Genomic DNA, 19185 nt, shown 5'->3' on the forward strand with positions numbered 1-19185 from the left:
AAATAAAATTTTACATAGAGCAAGATGGTGAGTAGTTAGTCCCCCTCGATGGATTGTCACCTTGACGTGGTGAGGGGGCTTGTGCGTTCCAATGAACCTGCGGGCACAACCACGGGAGTCACACACTCCCAGGAGTGGTCACAGGGGAGGATCCAGACCAAGAACAATCCGAAGACCCAAAGACCTCAACGGCGGAGCAGGCGGAGGATAACATGGTACATGTTACAACGGCTGTGAAGGTGGAAGAAGGCTGCAACAGACTGAGAAGCCACTCTCGTTGTGTTAATCACACCACTGCTGGGACCTCACTCTGTGAAGACTGTGTGTTGATCGGCCGTGCACCGACCTCCACACATTAAAAAAAATCACGCACAGGCGTCTTCCAAGAAATGGAGGACCATCATCCTCGAACTACGAGGGATCGCCTAAGGAGTAGTTAGTGGAATGTGAAGGAATGCTCTGGGGAAAGTAAGAGCAAAGTATGCACTCTACAATCCAGTTATCACCTTAGTGTGTGCTGCTGACTGCAAAATATGATCAAATCTGCCTTGAAAATATCCACATAGGACTCATTTTGTGAAAATATTCTCATGCCTGGGCCAAGGCATCTTGCTGTTTGAGGTAAAAGACTGGCCCCAGATGGATCTAGTATATGTAAGAAATATAATTGCTGACTTACTTGCTGCAATATGTTGTGTAGTACTTAACAGTAAAATATTTTTCCAAAGATATTCAACAGTAGTGATGGCAGCAAGGAGGACGACGAGAAGACAGGGTGCAATTAACACTGCATCATGGATCTCCCATATTGTTTATTTATAATATTCATATTATAAGGCAAATTCAAATTCCTTCTGAACAAATGTTTGCAAAAAAAATCATGATAGATTCGCTTAGGGTTGCAAATAGTCAGAAATTACTAGAAGGCACACAACAATAACAACAATCCTAATAACAATTACTCAGGACAGATTTATGACCCTGTAAAAAAGGAGGAAACTGCAATCATGGTACAACTGGTCGAATAGCACTCAAGCTTTTTTTTCCTATAGAGAAGCATATTATACCAATATAGTTCAGAGTTAAGTTGGTTCTGACCTTGCCATTCAACAACTGTTTGTAGAATGGCATATATGTACCTTAGACTTACAGTAGACCATATTTTCATCAGGATTGTTGTTTAACAGTACAACTTTGTACTGCGAGCAGAGAATCAAATGTCTAGGTGCTCCAGCAATTGTACACATTCAAAACTAGAGCTCAGTAAGGAGGTCTCTAATCTGATGGTTAGACAGCTAATTAACAAGTCTCAGGGTGCAGTAACTGGAGATCATTTTGGCCTGCATCTTCTCTTTGCCTTAAACAGGGTTATACTTAAGCTGGGGAAATCAGTAATCACTTGCAGGTCAAAGACCTTTTTGAATCGGTCAACAAACTGGTTTTCTTTCTCCTGTCTGAACCTCATGGCCCAGATGATAACTGTGTTGTTCTTACACAAGTGATCAAAGGTAAGCAACAGTTCCTCCAGGTAAGGGTGGTGGTAGACAACATCCGCTGCTAAGATGTAGTCAAACTGGCATGAAGACTTGGGGAAATTCTTCTCTAAATCCACTCCCCAGAACAGTTCTTTCACCTGGGGTTCATGTTTGCATTTCATCTTGCTATTTTTAAAAACATTGTACTGAAGGTTTTCTATCAATTCAGGCAAGTCTGTCGCAATCACACGTGCACCTGCAATTGAAGGAACCACAGAATGAAAGTCAGTCTTAAAGTCAATTGAAAAGGCACAACAAATTTGGTTTTGCAGAAGTTAAGCATAATTAAATTCAAGAGTCCACTACTGCCTAACCTGACAGATATAAGAATAGCATATGTCCAAGTGGTGAAACTGCAAATAAATATTAGTTTTCTTTGGATAGGAGAGAGAGAACAAGACAGTACTTCTAAGTAAGTGTGCTTAAAATTGCAACTATTGGTTGCAATTAAAATTGTATGTTTAAAAGCAAATTGCACACATAGGGTATCCACCCTAGATTGGAACAATGGTGTCAAACTAGAAAAGTTTTAATTTTTCCCTCACCATACAAAGTGGAGTTTCAGGAGCCTTCATCTGGATTAAAGACCCACACCTCCACCAAGATGCAAAAATCCCTATCAGGTCCTTGAAAACTTGTTTGACTTAAAATTTAGTTATTTTACTTCATCTTATTAGCAAGGTGGTCTTCAATCAAACTGATATGGGATCTAACAGGCTTTGGATCCACTTCTTACTTTATATTGTAGATAATATGAACATTAGGTAAGGTATTTTTCAAACAGAGAGCATGGCTAATAAATGATACTACAATTAGTACGTACCAAGTAAGCTGGCTACTATGGAGACCAGACCTGTTCCAGCTCCAATTTCAATAACATTTTTGTCAGCTATATTATATGATTTCGCATTCTTTTCCAAAAAATGGCATAGAACAAGAGCCTGAGGATGAAAAACAAGAGACAAGGAAACTCTACAGAAACACAAAAATGAATATAAATGGTTTTATCATCAACAAAAAAGGAGCAGCTATGATTAGAGCTTAGGACTTGTTTACACTTCCCAAGAAAACCCAACTTGTTTACCCTGAATGGAAGGCTGGCGCAGTGAGTACTCTAGTGAGTATCTTGTTTTGTTTTTTGCTTTAAACCATCTTTGGGAGGAATCCAGGGCTACTCCAAAGTTTGCTAAAAACTTCGTAGTATCCTGGAGCTTCAGAGCAATGTGGACAATGGAATCAGATCCATTTCAGCCAAAACCACTCTCCAGACTGGATATTGGCAAATCACCCTTTCTCTGTGATTATTAGCACAGTGAAAGGAGATTTATCATACCCATGTTGCTGTGACTCCTAGTTGGCCAAGGAGTTCCATCCAAGCTCCTGGCCATCACATGGACCCTGCTGACAACAGAATGGGGCACCCACACAATCAGAAAGGAGCGAAGCAGAGGCACCCATGTAACTAGAAGCTCAAATCAAGCTTCATTGTCATCTAGGAGCAGCAGCAGGGATGAGGAAGAGGTGAAATATGAGCCACCCCAACACAGCAAGACACTCCCAGGCATTCTAACAACAGCCCCGACTTCAGCACAAACCTTCCAAACCTGAGTCTGCCCCCGGGCAAATTTTCACCAAGCTAAACTGCATGTGAGAGATCATTCTGTAGTAAAGATTTGTACAATGAGGGAGGTATATACTGAGTGTGTACATGTGTACAATGAAAGGAAATGGCACAGCTGTTTGACATGCTTGGCATATGAAAAGAGCTAATATCTGAAATAAAGGAAAATCCAAAAGTTCTTGTTATAGAATGTGGTTCCCAACCTTTGGTCCTCTAGGTGTTTTGGACTTTGGCTCCCACCATTCCTAACAGCTGGTAAACTGGCTGGGGTTTCTGGGAGTTGAAGTCCAAAACAACTGGAAGACTAAAGGTTGGGAACTGCTGTTTTAGAGTACTAGTGGAACTTTTTTGTCCTTCACATGTTTAGGGCTATAACTCTCTTAAATACCTTACCATTATTAAGATGCTATTTAGGACATCCAAGAACTGAAATTCAAAACAGTTCTCAAGAGTCAAAGTCTTCACACTGTTCAACCTATAAATCTCCCTGTTTGATTGTATAGTGTCAGGGGAAGGTGTGGAAACATCTTGTCTAAATCCATCTAGTAGTCTCAACAACTGTAGGATCCCTGAATCAATTCAACCTACACAAGCATTTACTTTTCAAATCCCCACTGATTTAATGGGACTCTTCTAACTGGAGCTAACAACTGAATTTAGCTTTTTGTCTTTGTTTGACACCCTGCTGCTCTGAAAAAGAGCCTTGAAATTGTTGTGGATATTTGAATTTTTTTCTTCTGAACTGGAGCCAAGGTGGCGCAATGGGTTAAACGCTTGTGCTAGCTGAACTGCTGACCTGAATACCTGAAAGTTGCTGGTTCGATTCTGCAAGATGGAGTGAGCTCCCATCTGTAAGCCCAGCTTCCCATGTAGGGACATGAGAGAAGCCTTCCACAGGATGGTAACACATCTGGGCATCTCCTGGGCAATATCTTTGTAGACGGCCGATTCTCTTACACCAGAAGCGACTTGCAGTATATTCTCAATTTGCTTCTGACATGGAAAAAAAGTCTTCTGAACTATCCATAATAGTGATTGTGAAGTAAAGGCACCAGTTCCTGTATGATCCCAGAAACTAAGCAGGATCAGCTCTGGTTAGTATTTGAATGGAAGATCATCAATGAATAACAGGCTATACTTCAGAGGAAGAAGTTGGCATAATCAGCTCTGAATATTGCTTGCCTAAGAAAATCCTGTGAAATTCATGAGTCACCATAAACCAACTGGCAACTTGAAACACACATACACACACATACAGCAACCGAGCTGCTGTAGGAAAAATGTATGACTCCACCACTCCCCCACCCATCTACTAGGTTTGTTTCTTTGTGGGAGGGCTCTATCCTAATTCCATGCTGGGCAGAATAAAGGAGACTTCTTTCCATCAGGGAACATGGCATCTTACACCATTTTTTAAAAATACAATTCCTCAGATATGGTCTATCAACTTTAGTGGGTTTATGTATCGGTATGACAAGGAATCACAAATATTGCTTTGTTTCAAATAACAGAACCAATAACATAGTTTGGTTACCTTACCGAAGGCCAAACCACAGCTCCATAACTGTCAATACCTTCCCTAATCTTTATTTTATGATCAGCAAAATTAAATCCTTCCCAGGCTTGGGTGGTTAGCACTGAAGGAGAGAAACATCTCCCCATGATTTCTGCAACTATCTCTTCGTCTCCATTTGGTCCTAGTAACAAAACAAGAATAAGATTACATAACATGACAATACTGAGAGGTAGCCAAGATAAGAATATTGAGCTACTTGCCAAGCTACTAACCTCCATTTCAGCACACAGCGCTCTTAGCCACCAAACCATTTGAGTTAAGCCACTGCCCATAAATGTTCCAAGCAAGAAATTGTTTAGCATGATATATATAGCCAAAAGGAATTGTTATCCATCATGCTTGCTTACTATATATAAAACTGTAACAATAGAAGGTCATTCCTCCCTTCTTCAGTACCAATGAAGCCATTTCAGACCATCCAATTATAGCACTATTATTTTTACTTTAACTGCCATGGCAACGTCCTTTGAAATCCTTGAGCTTGTAATTTGGTGAAGCACTACAATTTTCTGGCTGAGAATTGTAAAGACTCCTCCTTCAATTGCAAATCTCAGGTTTCCATAGGATGTTGCCATGGCAGTTCAAGTGGAAACAAAGCACTACAATTGGGTAGTGTGGAAGAGTCTAAAAAATAACTTAGAAAAGTCTTAATATTCTTGTTGCTGGTTTAAATCCCAGGAAAATAACAAAAATAGAATATATAAAATGATATTAAGGAATGTATCAGTCATTTCTGACCTGCCCTACAAACACAAGCTTATATGTTCCACTGTAAATAACATAAAAAGTAGTTTCCTTTGAGGTCCATTTTCACACGGAGTGACACATATGCAATTAAAGATGTCCATATTTTTTATTCTTCTTTTGCTAAGATTCTAATCAACCACTGGTCTGTTTTACAAAACTGCAAGATACAGGTTGAGCGGCTCCTTATCTGGAATTTCAAAATCCAATATTCTCCGAAATCCAAAATTGTCAGCATGAGTGGCTGAGATAGTGACACATTTGCTTTCTAATGTTTCAGTACACACAGATTTCATTTCATGTACAAAGTTACTTAAAACAATGTATAAAATGACCTTCAGCTATAAGCCTCATTACACTGAGATCCTAATACTGTTTTAATAGCTCATGTTTTAGATTGTTGATTTTGCTGAGATGTATTTTAATGTTTATATGCTGATTTGAGTCCCCTTTGGGGTGGAGAAAGGTGGGATAGAAATGAAGCCAATAAATAAATAAATAAACCTGTGGGGCAGGGGGGAGGGGGATTTGCCACGCAGCGTGACAAATCCATGGGGCAGGGGGGAAATGAAGCATCTTAAAATGCTGCCAGGATGCTTCCTCTACAGAGCCCCACTGCAAGTAGCCTTATATTGTGTGATGGCATCTGGTGGGCTCCGTGGAGGGAGCATCCTGGCAGCATTTTAGGATGCTTCATTCTCTGGTAAGTGTATAAAGCATATATGGAATACACATGCATTTTGTATTTCGAATTAGGTCTTATTTCCATAATATATCATTATATAAAGTAGATATATAAAAAGGGGTATTCCAAAATATCGGGGGGAGATCCAGAACCTTTTTGATCATAAGCATTTCGGATAAAGGATATTCAACACAATAAACATGTTACTGTTCTGAATGGGTATAGGATATTTATTTATATCCTACTTCCTAAATGGCAAATATCAGGATTCCATAGGATGCTGTCATGGCAGACAAAGTGAAATGATACTGATATCATCGCATAGTGTGAATGAACACAGTGACTTCAGAGACAGCAGAAATCAAGATGTCAAGGATTTGGGGTAAGGGATGCAGCTATGCTCTCAAGTGTCCCTCTAAAGCTCTCTGAAACAGTTCCAGCTGTCATATCTACAGAAACCTTAGACTGTGGCAAAGTGGTTGATGTAGCACATGACCAGAGTGAGTTTGGCTTTCTGACAGCGCATTCCTTCTATGTCATAGTGGCAATATAAACCCTCATCACAGCTGAAATAGTAGGAAGGCCAGGTGACAATAGATCCATGCAGTGTCACCACACCAATGTCTCCTCCCCCTCCCCCCCACACACCCGGGATCCCATCATGCTCTTGGCTTGGTGCAAGAAAAGGGATCTGAAATCTTGGCCACCCTCCTCACATGACAGCCTTTAAGTGAAGCCTGGGACAATGGGGCAAAAGGCTGGGGAAGAACAAAATGTTGGCTGAGTTTGGGGAAAGGGTTTGGGTTCCAGGAAGCAAGCCCTTCTTTCTCCCCTTTATCAATATTTTGCACATATACATACATACCCACACATCCAGGTCTGTATTAAGCATTCAGCAAAATAATTGTTGCTGTTGTTATTTCTACCCAATTTTCGACATTTAAATGAAACTTTCTTTTTTAAAATAAATCTTTATTGAGTTTTCCATTAACATATTAAAATATAGGTAAAAAAGTAATAAGCATAATTTGTAGAAGGAGAGATAGAAAGGAAAGAGAAGAAAAAAGAAAAAAAGAGTATTCAGAAAGAGAAAATATGTAAAAAAAAAAAAAAGGGGGGGGGGAATTAAAATATTGGACTTCCGAGCATCTTCATGGAGATTTCCTTCCTTTTCTTTCTTCATTCTTTTCCTTGTTTTGATACTCTGGAGCTCTTCCTTCCTGTCTTTCTTCCTTTCATGATGTGGGGGGTTTCTTTTTTTTTCCCCTCTTTTTTTTTCTTTCCTTTTTGTATTTTTCTTTCTTAATTTCGTTTGGACCTAACTTCCTTTGTTTCTTATATTATTTTTATTTTTGTTTATTTATTTATTCATTCCTTCTATTTTTCCCATATATATATATTCCCTATATTTTATTTATTTATTTATTTGCTTATTTCTTTTCTGTTATATATCCTATTTTTCCCATTTTTATTCTATATTCTTGCTGTTTTATTTATTTTTTATTTTCCCAACTTTCCTTCTAGGTATTTTGTTACATTGTCCCAATTTGTTTCTTTTATCGGATTTCCCTTACTTTTTGATAGGAGGAAAGTAAGCCTATCCATATTTTTTATATCTTGTATTTTTTTCAGCCAATCTTCTTCTCTAGGAATTTCGGGGTTTTTCCATACCCTTGCATAGCATATCCTTGCTGCTATCGTTAGCAGGAATAGTAATTTGTCTTTGTTTGTTTCTAGTTTTTGTTCAGTTATTCCTAATAACCATAATTCCGGTTTCATTGGTAGTTTTATCTCTTAGTATATTTTCCATAACTCCCCTAATTTTCTTCCAATAGGTCTTTGCTTTTTCGCATCCCCACCACATATGATAATAAGTACCCTCAATCTTCTCGCATTTCCAGCAATTTTTTTTTACATTTTTATAACATTTTCCTAGTTTTTGTGGTGTCATATGCCATCTATAGGCCATCTTAATCCAGTTCTCCTTCAAATCTGTTGCATAGCTATATTTCAGTTTTTTCCTCCAAATTTCTTCCCATTCTTCTTTCCTAATCTTCCTGCCTATATTTTCGTTCCACCTAATCATATATGATTTTTCTTCCTCTTTTTCCGTTTCCCATTCTATTAGTTTTTTATAAATTTTTGTTATTATTTTTCTATCTGTTCGTATTATTTTTTCCCAAAATATGTTTTGATCCTCAAATCATTTAAATGAAACTTTCTGAAAGTTGGGAGGGGAAAAGAGAGAGGGGTGGAGTGAACTGGCACAGGAGTCAATCAAAATTAAATTCAGGGTGAAGGAGAGCAGGCCCACAGAGGTTTAACTTAATAAAATATTGACTTTTTACTACTGCCAAGTTGTGCAGGCCTGTTTTCAGGTTCAAGGTAGCCTGCTGTTTAATGGTATGATATGGGGTAGTAGTGTATGCTACTTCTTAGCCTGCAGGGAGAGGCAGGTAATAATAAATAATTTTTGTTGCTGTTGCTTTGTATGGTTTATAGCAGTGTTTTTATTTCAAAACCTTCAGATCAAATGAATTGAGAAATCATAGATGCATGAAAGTGTGGACCCAAATATCATTTTCAGCATCAGGTGTTTGAAAATATAAATATGGAAACAGGAATCTTTTTAAGTGCACAGTCCCCCCCCCCACCCACACACACACACACACACACCATTTGCAGATTTAACTTTTGTGAATTTGATTATTTATGTGTTTAATTAATATTTTCTCTCTAGGAATCCCTAGGCACTGCAGTGTGCTTCTATGGTTCACTTCTGCCAGACATGGGCCATTAGTCATTCTGCAGGACCTAGAAACTTGTAAAGAGAACTCACGAATCTCTAGGTCCTCCAATATGCTCTGTGGTAAGCTTCCAGTGAAAATTTTCTCAGGTAAAAATAATAGTGTTTTTTAAATTCACAGTTCACCACATTTGCAAGGGTCCTGTGCCACTAATCGCAAAAAGGCAACATTGTTCGGCAAGGTAGAAGGTAGTAGAAAAAGATGAAGACCACACTACAGCTGCATAGAATCACTCAAAGAAACCACAATCTCAATTTGCAAGACCTGAACAAGACTTGGAGGTCTCTCATGCATAGGCTAAGTTGAAGTCACCTTGAGAGTTGTTAACAATAACAGTCATGATAAAGAAGGACACATCAGTCCAGAAGTCCTCAGACTATGGCCCCCAAGCCATATACGGACCTCCAGTGTCATTTACCCGACCCCCACCCTCATTTATCCTCAATGGCGGATATGAGAGCTCTCAATTTTAAAGTGTCCAGCATCCATCTAGCATTCATTTGGATTACTGCAACACTCTCTACGTGGGGTTGCCTTTGAAGACAGCCTAGAAGTTCCAATTAGTACAATGGGCGGCAGCCAGATTAATAACCAGGGCGGGATACAGGGAGCATACCACCCCACTGCTAAGCCAGCTCCACTGGCTGCCTATATGCTACCAAGCCCAATTCAAAGTGCTGGTCTTGACCTAAACGGTTCTGGCCCAATCTGCTTGTCCAAATGTATTTCCTCCTATGAGCCAGCAAGATCCCTAAGATCATCTGGTGAGGTACTGCTCTCGGTCCCACCTGCCTCGCAAGCGCAGCTGGTGGGAACAAGGGACAGGGCCTTCTCGTGGTGGCTCCCCAGCTGGGGAACACCCTCCCCAGAGATATTCGACAAGCCCCAACCCTCCTGGGCTTCAGAAAAGCTGTAAAAACATGGTTATGTGCTCAGGCTTTTAATGAATAAATGGCAAAGTCGACATCGTCCGATTTAAAGCTAATGCATGAGGTTTTTGGACCAATTGATCTAATTATGTGTTTTAAATTTTTATATTGTATTTTTAAATAGTTTTTAATTGATTGTATGTACTGTTTTTGATTTATAATTATGTTGTAGGCACTGAATTTTGCCAATTGTTGTGAGCCGCCCTGAGTCCCTTCAGGTGAGAAAGGTGGGATATAAATGCTGGAAATAAATAAATAAATAAATAAATAAATGGCCAATACCTGGAGCTCAGGAGTGCGCTTTGTCAGGATGGCTCAGCCAATGTTTGTGGCCGGCCAGACTTAGGCCAAAGTGGAGCATCTGCAGAGTGTGTTCACAAGGGGCCATGGTGCCTTGGGCTGGACAGCACAGAGGGGGCTGGCCATGGCCAAGATCCACAAAGTGGAGATGGGGAGGACAGGAAGGGTACCACCAGTGCTGCCTTGCACCATGCCAACAGCATGGACTCTGAGCCACACACCACATTGACTAAGGATGATGTGGAGGATGCCGGGGACATGGACTCCTTGAGGGCAGCAGCAAGGCTGAGTGGCACATCCACAAGTTTGGCTTCCTGGCAGCCAATGAATGTATTATTCTTTATGGTTTTTTACACTACAAATAAGATATGTGCAGGGTACATAAGAATTTGTTCATGTTTTTTTCAAACTGTAGTCCAGTTCCCCAACAGTCTGAGGAACCATGAATTGGCCCTATGCTTAAAAGTTTGAGGACCCCTGCATTAGTCATTTCCAAAACTTGGAAGTCATGAGTTACAAGCAAGAGAGACTGCCATAGCAAGTAACATGGTTGAGTAACATGGACATGGCCACATATTTTGAAGGGTAAAATGTGTAATTAGTAGAAGTTATTTTAAAGGACATTTTTAACATATTGACAAGCAGTTTTTCAAGAACTGGGTTTTTGTTTTTGTTTTTTTAGAAAAGTAATGAACAATGCAATGAATTACACTTAAGCAATTAAAGACATAATCATGTTAGACTCGAATCTTAGAACACCTTTAAACTAACTGGGGGAAAGAAGTTAGTGGCATAAACTTTCACAGAAGTAAGCCTACTTTCTCAAATCCTTTCAAGCATTTTAAGGAGTAACAATAATGAATTACTTTTCAAACTCTATTATGAAAAATGGGTACTAATATTTTTTTAGAAATAACCTCCCATACCCTGACCATTTCTCTGTCATCATTCCACCCAATTGTGGACCTGCCCATTCCCCCATAAGCAATGTGGGCTGTGGCACAGGTGGTTAATCGCCTACTAGAAGGTTGCAAGTTCGAAGCCCAAATCGGATTGAGCACCCGACCGTTAGCCTATCTCACTGTCCACCTAATAAGTTCAAAAATAGCTGAGCTGTGACAAGAGAAATTTGGCACTGCTTAAACAGGGAGGTATTTTACAACACCATAAAAATGCCGGCAATCAAAGAACAAGAACAAGGAAGGAAATTTTTTGTGATCAAAAAGAGCTCGTCATAGCGGGTGGAGCGACAGTACGGCCCTATGGCCAAATCGAGCATAACCTGCAGGCACCAAATTTGGAAAATGCAGAAATACCTCTATCTGTCTGTCTTGTATGTCTAAAACAGCATTGAATGTTTGCCAAGTATGCGTTCATTGTGATCCGCCTTGAGTCCCCTTCAAAGTAGAAGGGCAAAATAAAAATACTGTAAATAAATAAATAAATAACATTGATTTCCAGGGACAGTATCAACATGTCCCATCCCACACTATCTCCTTTAGTTTAACTTCAGTAATCAGGGAACAAAAATATGTCAGGTCCCACTTGTTACCTTACTTACCCTGTGAAATATTTTTGGTCACGAGATCTTGTCTCGTGGAGGGCATCAGAAGGGTTAATATTAAGCTCATCTCAAGTTGCTATCAAGTACATTATCCTATTTACTCAGAAGTAAGTCCTAGAAATTGCTTCTGATGTGAGAAGTCTAGGATTGCACTTGCCATGGTGGATTTAAGATCAAGCAATTCAAAGAGGTCACTTTGGGACTATGCGGTGTACACATGATTATTTATGCAACATGCCCCTGCAACGGACAGATTAAGGTGTTAATGTTTGCACATATTCTATTCCACCCTATTGGATCCTTGCTAAAGTATCATAAATTGACTTGCTGTTTTATTTAGTTTGCACACCCAAGCATATTCTTCAAAACTGCTAAAGGTCCACCTTCTACTCTTTCTTGCTTCTATTTTAAGGAAACTTAAACCTGTCAAATGCTGAGTTCACATTGACACCATCATCCTTTAGTGTAGTTTTTATTTCTTTCTTATGTTAGCAGGTTTTTTCCCTCCTTTTAATTGCTTCCGGAAATGTATCTGGGAACTGGCCTCCAATGCATGTTTTCACACTAAAGAATTTAAGTGTTGCAGATTTCAACATGTGAGAACACTTCTGTAAAGTGAAGGGCAAGAAGGTACTAGAAAAAGGATGCAGGAGTTACTAGGTTACGCTTCTTTAAATATGGCCAAGAGAAATGAAATTCCTGCCAAGATCTTGAAGAGCTGACAATCTCAGCTGCTTCTTTCAAAGAGCCTTTCCTTCCATCACATAAAAATATGAGTTTTTCAATGCCTCAGCTTAAATTTGTTCTATAAACCTCACCTTTGTCTCATTCAAGATATCAGTCATAATGGGATCATGCCTAACCTACAACTGAAAAAAAATTGTGAACATGGGGTCAGACCAAAAGATTTAGCTTCTGAAGACAAAAGATAAGAAGATGCCTCTATCATTTCATATACAGAAGCAGACTGGAGGCAGAATCTTTATACATGTTTTTGAATAATAACATTCAGAACTGTTCAGTCAGCAGAACCAATATGGGATACCATGGGAGATTCGGAGGATAGTATTCCAGAAGAGTAAGCTTTCTGCACTCTGATAGTATCTTCTATAAGCAGGTTAGTTTAAGATAGTCTAGGCTAGGTCAGGTGATGCACGCACACAATTGTTGCTATTTTATTCATTTATATCCTGCGTTTTCTCAATAATGATAGTCAAGATAGCTAACAAGAGGTTAAAGATGCAGATTAGAATTATGCAAAAACTTTAAAGTATAAACATTGTTTTAAAAATAATAAAACAATGGATACAATTTTTCATTTTAAACATTTAAAAATAAAAAATTAAAAGACAACATACAAATCTTAAGAACAGTATGAAAAGCTGACTGTGCATAAAAATGTTTTAACTTACTGATGGAAAGAGCAAGGACATGGTCATTCTTGCCTCCCTAGGGCGGTGATTGAAAAGTCTCAGAGGAGCCACCAAAATGGTCCTCTGCCTTGTTCCCACCAAATGGACCTGAGACTGTAGTAGACCAGAGAGTGGCTCTTCATATGGTCAAGGGGCGGTTCTATACAGACACAATAATACAGTTAAAAGTTGGCTCAAGGGTGGGGTGTCCCTCTTGGCAGCTAAACCAAGAAATATCAACTGAATGGCCTCCCACAAGGGTTTGCCTCCAGGGGCAAACCAAGAACGGGCAACTTGGAAGTCCCTGAACAAACTAAGAAGTGGAGTGGGAAGATCAAATGGCAACTTGACAAAATGACACTACCTAGAAGAATCTTCCACCTTGTGCAACTGTGGAACACAACAAACAACTCTGCATCTGTATGCTTGCCCACAATGCCCTGTCTCATGTACAAAGGAAGAATTGTTGAAAGCTACAGACAGTCGATGTTGCCTGCTTTTGGTCTAAAACCATTTAGCTGCTTGAGATCCCTTTAATAGTTTAAAACTTATTTATTATGCAATGCTTTTGACACGAAATAAATGTTAAAAGGGCTTAATAGAGTTGTTCCTGGGAAAGGACCAGCAATCAGCTGAGCTTTACAATGAAGGAATTGTATGTTCCCTGTATCCTGCCCCATTTAATAATCTGCTTGCAGCTCTTCGGACCAAATGAAATTTCTGCGCACTTTCCAGCCCCACAGAGAGTGCATTACAGTAATCTAAATAGAATGTAACCAAGGCATGTGTTACCATTGACATATCTGAGTTCTCCAGGAACAGGTGCAGTTCATGGACTAGCTTTTATTGTGTACATATACTCCTGTTCACTACCAAAACTGTGTCTCCACAGTTAAGTTTTGGCTCAGGGCCAAAACTTAAGTATTTCCCAAACTGCTAACCTGTGTTTTCAGGGGAGTGTAACTCCATATAACAAGTTTGCCTTCTTTTTTGTGACCCAGAGCATCTGCCACATAAAGTTGCTCTTTCACTCTGCTAAAGAAAATACCAGCCCTGCATACGAATAAAAATATGATGGAGTTATTAACACTCTGAATTTTGTCATGAATCAATTCCAATATAAATAGCATGTTAAAGGAAAAGCCATCAAATGCTAAATACATACCAAAGTTTGACCCTCCAATGATATTTCCATAACTTCCAAATTTCTATTATTGCAGTAACTTAAAACTTCATTTGGACTTTTAGAAATACAGTTTAGGCATCCAAAGAAAAGGGGTAAGCAAAGTTACTAAGGAGCAGTGAAGAAATTGAGTATCAAAATTTTAAATGTGAACAATTTTTAATGCAATGCAAAGAATTTGGGGGAAAGGGGGAACATTTAATTAGGAGAAGACATAATTGTTCACACCTTTCCTTCCATAACTACAGCTCTGCCAAATATGACTTTTAGAGGAAAAAACACAGTTAAGTTCTGCCCATTTTTTTCTGAACTGACATATATCAGAAAAATTCAGTATCTTGTACCCCTCTTTTAAAATGTGACTGCTTTCTGATATCAACTAGTTTGTACTGCAGGAGCAGCAAACCAATCACTAATTAACCAACAATATATTACTGTCACAGATCGGCATAAAGGAAGACAATTTTTCTATAAGGCACATAAAATTGATTGAAATGAAATACTATAAAACCATAGCCAAATTATTAGGAAGTGACCCTCTCAACTGAAGCTGTAGGCTTCAGGTCTCATGAAAGGACCAAATATTATCAATCTATAAGTTTATAATCATAGTTTCCCTGTCATGTATAGGAAGCGATATTTGGGTTGATTTTTTTGCTCCCTAATTGTTTTGAAATGGTTCTGTGTGACTATGGGCACAACCACAGTAACCATTTAAGACAGTGTGTGATCCTATCAGCCCTGTGGTGGATAAACACTTAATGAGAACTGATTTGCCTTTAACTGGGGAAAGCTGATTAACTTGTCTTTCACCCTGGGTTATGCAACTTGGGGTGGGAGGACAATTCCTGTACCGAGTGTCGGTTTCTCTCCAAGTTAGGGCCTGTTGAGACAGATGAGACTGTTCCTACTGGTTGTAACTACCTTGACAACCCTCCTGTGTTCCCGAGAGCTCAGGTGGCCAGGAGAGACAGGATGCCTATCACCTTCTGCCCTTTCCCCACATGCCATGGCTGCCTATGGTCACAACATGGACACCTACCTTACTCTTGGGGAGGGGGAAACGAAGGAATAGAGGCAAAGTGTTCCAGGACAAATCAACTTGTACATCACAGCCTATTGTCTGTCCTGTTGCCTGTAACCTAGCCAAGCTGGTATTAGCATCTGCCAACTTTGGCCAGATGGGGGGCCCTGGTGGCACAGTGTGTTAAAGCGCTGAGCTGCTGAACTTGTGGACCAAAAGGTCCCAGGTTCAAATCCCAGGAGCAGAATGAGAGTCCGCTGTTAGCCCCAGCTCCTGCCAACCTAGCAGTTCGAAAACATGCATATGTGAGTAGATCAATAGGTACCACTCCGGCGGGAAGGTAACGGCACTCCATGCAGTCATGCCGGCCACATGACCTTGGAGGTGTCTATGGACAACACTGGTTCTTCAGCTTAGAAATGGAGATGAGCACCAACCCCCAGAGTCGGTCATGATTGGACTTGGGAAACCTTTACCTTTACCTTGGCCAGTGGCTTTGTCCCTTGGGCTTTAACAGTGCTGGTGCTTGTCCGTGTCTTCATTCCTTTTTCCCCTAAGACCTGGTATTCCAAGCAGAGGGTTAGCTCTTCTTTTTCTTCAAAATTTCACACAGTTGCCCCAGCATTACTTTGGTACGTTGTGGGACATTAAAAAGAATATGGTCAGATCCAGTTTTTTCAAGTACAACTATTGTGACGATGTAAACCTGCCAGTCTACTGACACAGAAAGGGACTCATCAGAGAACATTTGGTCTTTGTCCTCTTCAAAGTTGAACCTACTGTTGCCCTCAAAGGCAGTGATAGACATTATCCTGTTACCATACTGAATATTTAACCATCATCTTGACTGACTTTGCAAAGCAGGACAACTATTTCACACTTTGACTCAAGCAGCAAAACTTTGCGCACTAGTTTATTTTCATGGCAAGGCAATAGGACAAAGCAAGCAAGCAAGAAAGGAGAATGTTTACCTTCTTTGTGATCTGGCTTTCTAGGTAATTCATCTGACACAAGATGTTTGTGCTGTGTTGACTTTGAATCCATTTCATACAATGTATTCATGAGATAAAGATTCTAAGTACTAAAAGGGAGAAAAGAAATATCCAAATACTAAGAAAAGAATGGATTGTGAATTACTAATATAGTTAGACCTATGGCATTATTTTTCTTTGTCATGTATAAACTTTTATTCATATGTTCTTCAGTAGGCAATGGGAGCAACAACTGAGTCTTACATACTAGGAAGTGTATTTAATATTAAGATGTGTCAAAGACATAAACAAAGTCATTTGGCTCCAGTGCAGAATGAATAAAATGCCTCCATGGACATTATGGACATGGTATTTCTCACAGTGGTGTTAGGAGAAGATACAATGCTAGGAGTCTTCTCCATAAAGAAAATGCTATGACATTTGGGGAAAAATATGTATTTGATTTAATACACTTTGCACATGCATAGCTACAATAGTGAAATTATGTGTCTGTATTATGTATAAATTTGTGTGGAAGAGGGATCTAGATTTCTTCATCTATACATCATATAATGCTGATAAATACATTTCAATGCCAGCTAACATTCTAGGTGTACATCTTTGTCTGGAATTGTCAGAACAAATCCTATTTTATTCATTCACTGTAAAATAGAATTATGACCACAGTAGCCGTGCTTTCCCCAAATGTAATTAACCCCTATGAGAATTGTTTACCCACAAAGATAACAGAACAGTTAGTAGCAGAGAAAAAATATATATCACAGTAAATAAATTGGTCTTGCATTGTCAACACACACAACTGCATAGTTACAGTTGTCATGGAACACGATAGTAAATATTCCCACAACAGGGTTTCTTTTTCTTTCTTTTTTGCACAAGTGTTACACATACTATGAATAGTTTTTACCACTCTACTAGAAGTGGGAAGTCATTCATCCTGAGACTATTTCCACAACCAACAAGAAACAGCAATGTATACAAAGAATAAGCATAGACTTTGTCATATAGGCAGTATGTTCACCCAGAAGTATATTCCACTATGGATCAGTATGCATAAAATCATTCAGTCCTCATTTTGTAGAGAAAGAGAAATAGAGATCACCCAAGAATCTTGCTGCACTTGGAGTGATAGCATTGTTTAGCATTACTGACTTGTAATCTGAGACAGTATGTTCCTCTACAACTATTTTATAAAACATTATTGTAAAGGGCATTATCTGTTATCTATAGAACAGCCAACAGAACTCAGAAATGTTAGTTTATTATTGTACTGGCAAGATTTGTACATGTTTCGACCATGATTGATTTTTTTTTTAAAGGAACCACTCCAGAATGAAACATGCACAGCATCATATGAAATTCTAAGAGGCATAAAAGGCCAATCAAAGCAATGACTGTTAATTTAAAAAAAATCCCATAAAATCAGGAGTCATTTAAAAAATACTGCAACATACCCAAATAATTTCTTTTTGTCCCAGTTCCTAGAAAAAGTGAAGTTGAAAAAAGTTACATCTGCAGATCTTCTACCCAATGCTGGCTACTTCATGAAGAACCATAAAGTTTGAAACTTAAACCTCCACAGGAGAAGCTAATAAACTGTGAGACAGCTGCAGTGTGAACAGAGTGGGCCCACCCCTTTAATTTCATAGGCATTGGGGGGGGGGGGAGACTTATGTAAGAGGAAAGGGGACGTTTCCAGGAAAAAACAGACATCTAGTGTGATACAAGGTATACTCATCACTCCCCTGCCATAAATTAGGATAACACGCATGCAATCCTATCCCCAACTTGCCTAGGATTAAGCACTAGCTTCCATAATCCACAATGCATTTTCTTCCCTCATATTCTATTATCTCTTTGCTAAACAGGTATGGATAAGTATATTTTAGTGACCAGGAATGTTTTACACCTGTGCTTCACCCCAAAGTCAACCCAATCATAACATCTTCTAAATAAGGTTGGTTCTTGAAATGTCTTAATCCAAGATTAATTCTGGGTCAAGTGACAAAGGTTATATAACTCAACAGTAACATCTTCCTACAGACTTTAGAAAGTATCAGCAGCACTGAACTGTGCTCAGATCAGCAGAGACATGGCTGATGAAATGCGACACGGTCTATAAAATCTCCATGCCTGAAAGGATGGATTTGTTACTGTTATGAAACACTACACTAAACAGAATGATAGGGCAGAGCTTTTGTAAGTCACCTTCACTGTTCATCCGCAGAAGGTAACTTCTTGTCAATTCACTGTGTATGCAATTGGCCTTCCACATTCTCAGATTTAATTTTTGAGGATTTGATTATTCAGATTTGATTGGCGTGTTCTCTCTAGGAATCTTTAGGTTCTCTAGGGTAGCCATATGGTCAACTTCTAGCTGTCACCCTACAACCTAGGGATTCCTACAAGAGTGTTTTCTCAGATGATATATAGATATAGAGATATATAGATTAGCTGTGCCCGGCCACTTGTTGCTCTGGCACAGTCTGCTGGTTTTGAAAAAATGTTATGAGGAAGTGGTATTTAATATATGTTATATGCTTGTATATACAGTATGCATAAGGTTGTGTGTGAACTGCAATTCACATCATGCCATCTTGATTTCACGCAGCTCCAGGAATAATATGGACTTGGTTGTCTCTTTGTTATTTACTCCTTGAACGTTATACCCTTTCTTGGATTATGACATGGAAATTGCAACTTTACTTTTGATATTCTGAAAGTAATTTCTTTATATATAATATAGTTTGAAGTAACTTACTCTCAGGTAAAGTTATTGAAACCAGATTTGTGTTACATTCCTTGTGAGTTAC

At 39.1% G+C, this 19185-nt stretch overlaps 1 protein-coding gene across 4 annotated transcripts; it reads right to left on the minus strand.

The window, feature by feature from the left end:
- Positions 1-776: 776 nt before the first annotated feature.
- Positions 777-18035, minus strand: LOC100553237 (protein-lysine methyltransferase METTL21E). 4 transcript variants are annotated; one of them, XM_062975460.1, is made up of 6 exons: positions 16352-16451; positions 14115-14226; positions 13174-13333; positions 4696-4853; positions 2359-2476; positions 777-1731 (listed from the first exon to the last, which is right to left on the minus strand). In XM_062975460.1, exons 4-6 carry the CDS (start codon positions 4816-4818, stop codon positions 1331-1333), a joined length of 642 nt encoding a protein of 213 aa, XP_062831530.1. In that variant the 5' UTR covers positions 4819-4853; positions 13174-13333; positions 14115-14226; positions 16352-16451; the 3' UTR covers positions 777-1330. The 4 variants fall into 4 exon arrangements, with proteins under 4 accessions (XP_062831530.1, XP_008105188.1, XP_008105193.1 ...); XM_008106981.3 differs by lacking the exons at positions 13174-13333; positions 14115-14226 and adding an exon at positions 17827-18035 and having other exon boundaries at positions 16352-16461; XM_008106986.3 differs by lacking the exons at positions 14115-14226; positions 16352-16451 and having other exon boundaries at positions 13174-14056.
- Between the last annotated feature and the right edge of the window lie 1150 nt (positions 18036-19185).

This window comes from Anolis carolinensis, chromosome 3 (genome assembly GCF_035594765.1).
Source record: "Anolis carolinensis isolate JA03-04 chromosome 3, rAnoCar3.1.pri, whole genome shotgun sequence".
NCBI lineage: Eukaryota > Metazoa > Chordata > Lepidosauria > Squamata > Dactyloidae > Anolis > Anolis carolinensis.

Excerpts from the sequence above, each read along its gene's own strand:
- LOC100553237 (XM_008106981.3), bottom strand. The coding sequence starts at position 16,442 with ATGAATACATTGTATGAAATGGATTCAAAGTCAACACAGCACAAACAT. Across the intron at positions 4,854-16,351 it reads AAAGCCAGATCACAAAGAAG|GACCAAATGGAGACGAAGAG; the intron begins GTAAACATTCTC and ends TTTTGTTACTAG. Across the intron at positions 2,477-4,695 it reads GAGCTGTGGTTTGGCCTTCG|GCTCTTGTTCTATGCCATTT; the intron begins GTAAGGTAACCA and ends TTTCATCCTCAG.